Raw genomic sequence first — 10,156 nt, forward strand, 5'->3', positions numbered from 1 at the left:
GTATGTGGTGGATTTGGAGAGATTTTCAGCATCACTCAGGGTAACAAATAGGTGAAAGACACAATGGTCTCAGCCATGTTAACGTCTGCTCTGCTGAGTTTCTTCTGTGAAGCGGTTGGTATGGTGGGAAAGAATGTAAACGCTTGGAGGAGCTTTTGGCTGGATGGGCGGAGCCTGTAGTGGTGTATGGGAGAACTACAAGAAGACATTTTTTTATCCTGAAAACATGGAGAAAGTGAACACTTACAAACATATACGGTGCAGTCGGGTTTAATCAGCTTTAATGCAACTGACATAAGTCTGAAAACACAAAGATGCATACAAAAAGTGCTCACCCGTTATGAAAAGGTTTAAAAACACATTTGATCATGTTCTTAAACACGGTTCCAGTAAATGATTAGGACATGCTCAAAACATTCAAAAAGTAAAATCTACAATAAAAAATGTACATTCATAATACACACACATATATGAAACTTCCAAACGCAGCTCTGTGTTTGATTTACAAGAGAATGATAAAAATGAAAACTGCAGAAAGAAGCACATTGCAGCTGCATTTAAGTATATTGCTTTTATATGTGTTTATGTGATACATTTATGTTAACTAATGCACTTGAGGTATCCTTTGAGGTGTAACTGCACGAGTGATACCTCAAAGTTGACATACAATAACTATAAGAGCATAAAACATGTATATACACATGGGATTATCCTGAGAAATGTAACGTGTCATTTCAAATTGATGACACACTTAGAAAAAGTAGGAGTTTAGCAGAGTTAAAGCAACTTTATGTTTGTAATTTCCTTGAAAGTGTTAACAGTCTGCAGTAATTAAACAACACCGAACAAGAACTGCATATGAACGCAATTCATAGTACTGAGATTATTAAAAAACTGGAGGTTTTAACTGAGTTTCATGAGGTAGAAAGTCATCCTAGAAGAGTGTTTTCACCCTGAGGCTGTTATCCTTTGGCAGAGTCTCAAGGCTTACCATACATTTGCAGTTTGAAGGCTAAAATCTATTATATACATGAAAACGAATGGGACTGACTCAGATTAAAACATTTTCGTAATCTTTCTGTCAAGGGTCCCACAAAATGATATTATTAGCAGGCTAATTAGCTGTTTCTTTTTAAATGCCCTCGATGACAGGTTTATGATACGTTTTATATCACTCTGATTCCTGATTGATAAATCTGGAGACAAAGCTAGCGGCTAACTAGCTTAGTTTACATAAACACAGCAAACAGGGGGAAACAGCTTGCTGGGCCTTAAATAAGTAATTCAAATTGTTCTCTTGGGCTCAAATATTGCCTTAATCAATATGACAGAGGACTATTTTCTAATAGTTCTAATCATTAACAAGTGTTCTTCTTAAAATGTAGGGTTTCATCAGAAGTTGAGTTTGTCTGAAGTATAAACATCAGAGAAAGTTGAGTTTGAACTGAGTGGGAGGGCCGAGGAGATGGAGAGTTCAAACCGTGGCCCGGGGTCCTCAGAGGGGACGGGGAAAGTTGGAGCGACTGTCTGCTCTGCTGGAGCGACTGCCGGCTCTGCTGGAGCTGAAACCTGAAAGAAAAGACAGAATTTGACTGACTATCAGTTTCAGATTCTCATATTAATGCAACACCGGCAGAATTAAATGTACAGATATTCACTGTTCGCTTTGTTGTTGCTTCAAAGAGAAAATTCACCTCATGTTACCACTAGAGATATTTTGACACATCACATTGAACAGTTTTCTATCTTTGTAGATGTAGTGACAGTATTGACACGATACATAATGAGAAATATGAGGGGGGGGGGGGGGGGGGGGAGTAGCGTCCCGAAGCAACATAGTCTACTGTTCAACACTATAATGGGAATACCTGCCTTGATATCAATGCTATGCTTAGTTCAACAGAATCACAATGCCAAGCAAAGGGCAGAGTAAAACATACTGCTGATCAGAAAACATTCATGCAGCTCCTCCTGCAAATATCAGATGTTTTTCAGGAGTTTTGTGCAAGTCTGAAAGTAACCATGCGCTATCTCTTAGGGCTGCTTGGACCCTTAAATGATTTAGATATGATATTTTTAGGGGTACATGTGTCAAAAAGTGTTTATTTGTGTTAATACCATGACAAACCATGTTACCTTTAACATAGTTGCATCTTGATAATACAATCATGTAAAAGAGAGGTTCATATAAAGGCAGGGAAGACAGGTTTTTTTTTTTTTGAACTGAACTTTTTGAGACAGGATAGGCACCCAACATGCCATTTAGGCCTGAAGGATAAGAGCATGAAATGCCAGAGGGAATGTGTGTGCGAGCTCTGACTGATTAGATCATACCTCAGAATAAGCTGGGGGCACACTCACAGAGGGCGGATTGTGTATCTGCCAGATGAAGTGAAACAGAACACGTTAGAAGTGGAGAGAAAGGAGTTAAACAACAGTAGAAGAGGTTATTACAACAACAAGCAGCACAATCACTAACCAGCGGGACGCTCAGATTATAAGGAGGCACAGTGGGGTACAGCGTCTCAGAGGGCCGACTGAGCTGGTCTGAACTCGGTCTTACAGGCTCCCTCTCATACTGCAGTTTGAGTGAAAGAGAAGAACAATCAGTTTGCATGACTTGAACTTGAGCTTCTTAGTTTATTTATTGCACTAACACTCTGAAGAAGCACTGGCCGGCATTAATGCCAAATTTGTTCACCTGACGGTAATGACCAGTAGGTTCCTCATCAGGACTCTCAGACTTGTCCTTCTTGGAGGAGCTTATGCTGTTGCAGAAACGTATGGTGCAGCAACAGCAACTGAGTCCACCAAGTATAGCACCAATGCCAATACCAATGGAGGTGGATGTATCAAACTTAGGCTCTTCTTCTTCTTCTTCTTCTTCTTCAGCAAGAGAAGAGGTAGAAAATGTATCACCTTGACGAATAATATCATTGTGTTAAATATTAAACGTGTTGCTTTTCTACCAGCCTCTTGAATAATAGGCTATCCTGCATTTCTCTGGTTATATCACAGTTCATCTAAACTTGACGTCAAAAGGATGCAACCCTTCAAACTTGTGATGATCCTTTTTCACTACTTTTCAAAAATGAAAGAGAGATAGATTATATGTTCAAAAGACACACTGAAAGAAGAAGAATGGAGAGATCCATAAGTAACAGACCTATTACCGCTTTATAAAAGACAATTGAAGAAGGTACACTATGTGAACAAGAAAATAACACAGTTTAGGAAACTTTATAAATAGTTTGGCTGAAGCTAATTAACAAACCAAAAGTGTATGATAAAGATACATTATTTCCAGTCATCTAAAAACATGTACTTACTTCCTTCTACTTCCACTGTCTCCACTATGGCCAGGTCACCATGCTTATCTCTGACCTCAAAGCGCCCGTTACATGACAACTGAATGTAATTTTTGTAAATCCCACATGGATATAAAAAGTCGAGTCCATCACAATTCTGGTCGTCAAAATGCTCCAGCAGTTTGCCTTTACGATCTACCTGAGTCTCATATCCACCATCTCGGATGAAGTAAATGTTGCAGGAGTCTGGTTCCACATTAAACGTTAAGTCGAAGTATCTGCCAACAACTTTTGTGTTGTATCTTTTGATTACTGAAAGACAAAAAAGCACATAAGACAGAGTGATTCTCCAAACAAAATCCCAAACTCATCCCAGGTAGGTTTTTTTTTTTTTTACATTTGTCTTTCACAGCTTTCATCCTCATTTTGGGAACCATGCACATGAGCCTTCATGGTGTGAGTAAAAAGAGAAGATTAATACAGATTTATTAAGAGAGACTATTTATTATTCACAACTGAGGGATGCAAGGCAATCTTTCCTCTCAGACATCATCACCAAAAACTAATCTGATGCACATGCCCTGTTTGCTACTGTTGACAGGTTAACAAACCCTGCTGTGTCAGATGCACCTGAACTTTGTTCTACAGTACCAGGACCTGCGATAACTCTGCCACCTTCTTTACAGAACAAAATTCAGAAAAGACGACAGGCAGTCAGTACCTCCATAACATGTCAGGATCTGTACAGTGTCCGTTTAAAACCAATTTACTTACACTAACTACTAACTGACTTACCAATATAACAATTTACTCACTAAATTCCTTCTCCTGTTGTCTTGATATTCTGCTTGAAGGTGTTTTTTTTTTTTTTAAGTATCACAAGTCATGACGTCAGATCTGATACAGATTGTTAACTTGTGTCTTTTCTCAGGTGTCTACCCACAGGGCCTGCAAACAGCAGGGTTGCCACACTTTTCTGGAGATTACTTTCCAGGACGTTTTCAGTGACAGTTCATCTGGTTTGACAGGAATGCATCGTGTCCATATGCTAATAAGTTCCCTTTCTATTGAAGTCAGATTTTAAAGATGTGCAGTCTATGGCTATAAGCATGAACTCTCACATGCTTATAGTAATGACCAATCGATCATAGGGTAATACAAATAAACCTGCAGATGTATAGCACTTCATTATATTAATATCTGTATGTTAAAATGATAGTTTGGGCATTAATAACCTAATTTTTCTATTATTTTTTCTATTATTTTCTCTAAAATGGTAAAAAAAAAAGAAAATGACCACAGTATATTAGTTAACTGACTGGAGAACTGGGTGGACCTTTCTGGAACCTTTCTGAACTGGTTTCAGTCCTACTTTTATAATTCTACACTTCATTTAGCACACGTTTTTGTCCAAAGTGATGTATGTAAAGCTTTCCCCTGAAACTGAGTGAATCCAAGCTGATTACAGCTTCTGTTCTCTGTGAAAGAAACGTCAAACCTAAATACTTGAAATAATTGGGGGCGGCAGTAGCTCAGTCTGTAGGGACTTGGGTTGGGAACTGGAGGGTCGCCGGCTCAAGTCCTGGTGCGGACCAAATCTGGAAGTTGGTCTGGTAGCTGGAGAGGTGCCAGATCACTTCCTGAGCACTGCCAAGGTGCCCTTGAGCAAGGCACCAAACCCCCTCCCCACCACCAGCTAAGGAGCGCCTGCCGGGGGTGGCTCCCTCACTCTGACATCTCTCCATTAGTGCATGTCCATAGTATCCTGTTTGTGCATGTGCGTATATTTCAGCCTATGTGTGTGTTGCATGACTCACAGAGTGTAAAAAACAATTTCCCCTTGTGGGATCAATAAAGTAAATCTTAATTCAAGAGAATCCTTTCCAATGTTTTAATTGATTTCTTCAGTAATTTGGTGAACATTAGTGTTGACATTGACACATAAAACCCTTTTGTCTTGACCCATAATGGTCATGTTGCCATGAAAACTTGATGAATGTGCAATATTGAGTTGATATTCTTGTGTCATTGAAGTTTCACTCAATAAAACATGCAAGGTAAAAAAAAAGGAGTATGAGGAAAAGAAATGAGAAAAGTTGAAAAACTAGGATTCATCCTCACCCGTGACTTCCAGGGTCCTGGAAGAAATTACTTTCTGATCTTTGTCTTTCATTATGTAGGTACCGCTGTCATTCCGGGTTACTTTTTCTAAAAAAAAGTAAGAACCAATCACCTTTTGCCTACTGTTATAACTGGTTGAAGGCTCATCCCGATTCCACAAGATTGTCACATGTGAGATGTTCGATCTGATGAACCCAACAGATTCAGTCTTTCTCGGCAGCCTAATCCTGTATGTGTCCCCATACTCTACCTCATCCTGTGAGAAACCTAGAGAGAGTAGAAAAACAACAACACTGTCACCAACCTTATGAATACATGTTACATTTCAGCACTGTTGATTGCTCAAGTGTGACTAAAAAACATGAACATTTTAAATGAATTTAGTAACCTTTCTTAATAGGTATAAAGGAACCTTTTTAATGTATGTATTTTTTAATGTATACATTTTTAATGTAGATATATTTGAGTATCTCTAATAAATTACATGAATTAACTTTACCCCTAAATATGCTTAACTTGAATGTGTACAGATCATAACCCCTGTAGAGTTAGCAATATAACAATGGAAAAAAAATGTTGTTAACAGTAAAAGCCCTGTATTGTAAATTCTAAAGTATTACATTTAGTCAATCCAAGCATGTTTTTTTTTCTTTTAACTCAGACACAGTGGTGGCTCAAAAACCCCACTGTGACTTGACTTCTAACATTTTGCCCTGAGTTACACCACAGTCATGTCAGATGAAACGGTGTGTGCCTTTATTCATTTCCACCAATATTGTTTTAATGCATTTATCATTCAATCAATTAATGTCACCTTTTCCTTTATATTTTGACAGTTTTACAATCCATTTACTCAACTATTTCAACCACGTATCCATAATTTAAGTCAAGTTTTATACCTTTATCCATGTGAACTACTTCTCCATACTTGTAGGCCTAATAAGGCTATTCTAACATGTTTTAAATACTTCCAGTCAAACATTTCAAAATAGACTATCTCTCAACCATCGCTTTTTATTTTAAACATTACAACTGTAAGATAATATTTTGTTTAGACTTCTGTGCTTGTTTGTCTTTTTTCCATCACCCTTGCATGATTGTCACATGTAGATTTAAATTGTTACTGATTGACATTTAATCAAACATCATTTTTTTTTTTTAAATGTTTAGGCCTAGTCTATATTGAATTTACGATTTAGCCTACTCCACAATAATTCAGCAGCAGAGCAACATGTCTGGGTTCAATTCAGTTCACTTCATTGAATGTTTTGTAAAAAGAAAAGCAAAACGACTCAGCCTGTTGAACAATGTTTCTAAATGACTTGAACTCAGTGAAGTGTCAGTATTTTTTCTCGTACTCACCCATTGCAAAGAAGCTCCACAGCATGAACACCACTATCATTATTTCCATTATAGTAAACACACACAGAGCCCGTCGTGAACCGTCGACTAGTCACAAGCACGACACGTTTGTAGTTTATCAAGACTTCATGCAACAACGTCAACATCCAGAAAGCACTGCGCTATAGCCTACGAAAAAAAGTCCCACGTTAACCAAACATTACAGTTATCGTAATAAATCCTTTAGAAGGTAACCATGTAGGAAGAGGGTCTGTCTCTGTGCTCCAACAGGGCGTAGGCTTCTCGTTCTCGCGATGAGTTCAGGGACTATAGGAAATCCTAGTGAGTGACCCCAACCATAACCCTGATGATGGCAAGCGGTTTTAAAAAAAGAATTGGGAAAAAAAATCACCTTATTTGCTGTTTTTCACTCAGTGGTAAGAATTCCTTCCTATTCACAATCATGATTTCAGATATCCAGAAAACTCCCAAGGGCAAATGACGTCACGTTTTCCATTCTTGTGTATCGGGCTTTCATTTTCAGATGTTTATGGCGTTTTGTAGGAAAAACTCCCACTTCAGAAAGGCCTTTCCATAATTACTAATCATTCGCCTAATTTAATTATGGCTAGGCCTCAGAGAATTACACTTTGGATATCAAGAATGATTTTTTTTTTATTTAGATATCCATACTGTCATAAGAATGTTATTGAGGATATATAAAGCCTATTTTAACTAAGAAGAATCAAATTGCAGATATCTTTAATGTAGAATATTGTACATGCAGGCTATATGTCTGGCTTTTTAAATGTGAAAACTGCCTGTGAAGTGGCCCCATCTCTGTTACAACTTGCACTTGCACTAGGCTATTTGCTTATTTGTTAGGTTAGCTGTACCCTAGAGGTCGGCTGTTCTAAAAGGGGTCCACAGGAATGTTGAACATGTATGCACACACGACATGAGACTGTGAAGACGAGGGTATTTATGTTTATATAGCCTAACTCTGGGATTACTTGCAGTCAGAAACTCCACTCACTTTGAACTTGTTTTAATTTTTGACAAAGCTTATGTGCTCTCTTTTAGGGCCTCTCTTTTTCAAGGGTCAGCTTCAGAACATTCTTACGGTCTGATAACAACTTAAGTCTATTTGAACAAATAAGCTATTGTGAATGGTATAGACTCGAATGACTGTGAGAATGATGAAGGCTAGATAAATACTCCTTATAATGGTTCTTATTCTTAAACTTAAACCAACAAGTTGTTTTTTACAATGTATATTTCTTTCCACAAAATGTGAGCTTCAACAAGTCAACCATCATTACTTTTAATGCAGATCGATATTTTAATATGTGAGTGGTTCAAAAGGTGAGTTTACAAACCTAGCTTTCAAAAGACCTTAAATATATAAACACAAAGATACAAAGTGTAGATATCAAAACAAGTATAATAAATATAATTTCTCATATGCATGCATTCAATGCAATGATGAAAGCCACTCAGACATGTTGATACATACATCTTTAGGCACAGGATAAGGTTAGAAATAATCATATCAAAAAGTGTATAAAAAAAAAAATGAGAGTAGTTTTTCCAAGAATGCTGAGGTAGCTTTGACTCCAGGTTGAGTCACATAATCTGTTCTATCTGCTAAACAAACTCATTTTGAAACATTATCTCCGAGAGAGCTTTATTTGTTTTTTTAGTTCCTGAGAAAATTGAGTGAATACATAAATTGCCCTACAAGCTTTTAAATGTGTGTTAATATGGTTAACTTGATTTATATCCTCCTCTCACACTCCACTGTTTGCTACACTATTACTTTAAAACAGATCCAGTCATCAAGAGTTAATACAAAAATAATACTATATTAGCATCAAACTGTGAGCACCCTGCATTTGTGAGTACAATTGTATTCATACTGAAGAAAGTCCCAACCTTTAACAAATGTGGAAATGAGTCAAGCTAGCATTAATAGCATTGTGTTTCATTTTGCATTTATAAAATAACTGCCAATCAAAATCAAGCTTGGATGCTTGTTAACGCCCCACAGCGGAAGACTATTAGGGCTTTCAAACTCCTGAAAAAACTGACTTTATCTGAAGTTTCTCCTGCCAGCCCCTTGGTATTTATTCTGCTGAAAGTCCGAGTGAGCTGATGTGAGAACGCAAAAGGATATGGGACTGCTTTTTTCAGCATTTCTACTATACAAGTAGGGGGGCTACAAGGAAAAAAGGTTAGGAACCACTGGTACTTGACTTTGTCCACCTCTTAATGCAACTTATTTTCTTTTTTTAAAGGTTTATTTTTGGGCTTTTCGTGCCTTTATTTGAGTGATAGGACAGTGGATAGAGTCAGAAATTGGGAGAGAGTGTGGAACGACATGCAGGAGAGGAGCCACAGGTCGGATTTGAACCTGGGCCGCCTTGCTTGGAAGATTACAGCTTCCATACATGGGAGGTGCGCACAAACCGCTGCGCCACCAGCCCTCCGAATGCGACTTATTTTCTAACGTGTGTATATGTCACTGTCCAATCAAAGGCAGCTAAGGCTGTGTTCCAGCTGGTCACAATAAACAACACCTCATCTGTCCAATGTGGATGACGTTTCTTACTAAAAGTTGAGTTTGTCTGAGGTATAAACAGCAGCGAAAGTTGAGTCTGAACTGAGGGTTGGAGCAGAGAGAATGGTCAGTCCTTTCTGCTCATACCTCAGCTCACGGTCAGAGGAGAGACAATCAGAGGCGAAAGTAGGAGCTGGAGTGTCCCCTTGATCTCGCAGAGGCGCAGCCTGTGAGAAGAGTAAACCAAAACAAGTTTAATGTTTAAGTTGATGAAAAAGTGGGGAATGACATGTGGGAAAGGAGCCACAGGTTGGACTTGAACACGGCCCGTCCGCTTGGAGGTCCACATCCGTCCTATGTGGGGGCGTGGCCTAACCGCTAGGCCATCAGTGCCCCAGGATGATCGTCTTTTACAATACATTTTTAGTGGATTAAATGATAAGGATACATGATGATATTAAAGTTGAAGTGACGACGAACATATAAATGTGCACTATGTCTGTTTGATCATACTGAATGGAGACAAATAAGGAGACAGTATATTTGCTTTGGATAAACTTTTGAATGTGTTTTGGCACCAAGCATGGACTTGGTTATGTTAATGAGCAACCAAACAAGGTCTAAACCTAACACCTCTTATCGTTGTTGTCATGGTTTGAACCTACGAAACACCTCAAAAGAAGTTTTGGTTCATTGCTTGAATACTTTAGTTTTAAGACATACCGGTGTCCCAGATGATGAAGCTGCTGGCTCACTGGGGTTCATTGGCTCATAAGAGGGTTTTGGCGCAGGTGCAGCACGGTAACTCGAGCTTGAAAGATGAGTC

General features: G+C 38.4%; 1 protein-coding gene across 4 annotated transcripts; it reads right to left on the minus strand.

Moving 5' to 3' along the window:
- Positions 1–264: 264 nt before the first annotated feature.
- On the minus strand, positions 265–7,088 carry LOC109992645 (uncharacterized). Of its 4 annotated transcripts, none has more exons than XM_020645345.3 (7): positions 6,792–7,088; positions 5,430–5,696; positions 3,330–3,620; positions 2,702–2,883; positions 2,480–2,578; positions 2,335–2,379; positions 265–1,569 (listed from the first exon to the last, which is right to left on the minus strand). In XM_020645345.3, exons 1-7 carry the CDS (start codon positions 6,838–6,840, stop codon positions 1,393–1,395), a joined length of 1,110 nt encoding a protein of 369 aa, XP_020501001.2. In that variant the 5' UTR covers positions 6,841–7,088; the 3' UTR covers positions 265–1,392. The 4 variants fall into 4 exon arrangements, with proteins under 4 accessions (XP_020501001.2, XP_020500999.2, XP_020500998.2 ...); XM_020645343.3 differs by having other exon boundaries at positions 2,702–2,889; XM_020645342.3 differs by having other exon boundaries at positions 2,702–2,919.
- Between the last annotated feature and the right edge of the window lie 3,068 nt (positions 7,089–10,156).

The sequence above is a fragment of the Labrus bergylta genome, chromosome 9, assembly GCF_963930695.1.
Source record: "Labrus bergylta chromosome 9, fLabBer1.1, whole genome shotgun sequence".
Classification (NCBI taxonomy): Eukaryota; Metazoa; Chordata; class Actinopteri; order Labriformes; family Labridae; genus Labrus; species Labrus bergylta.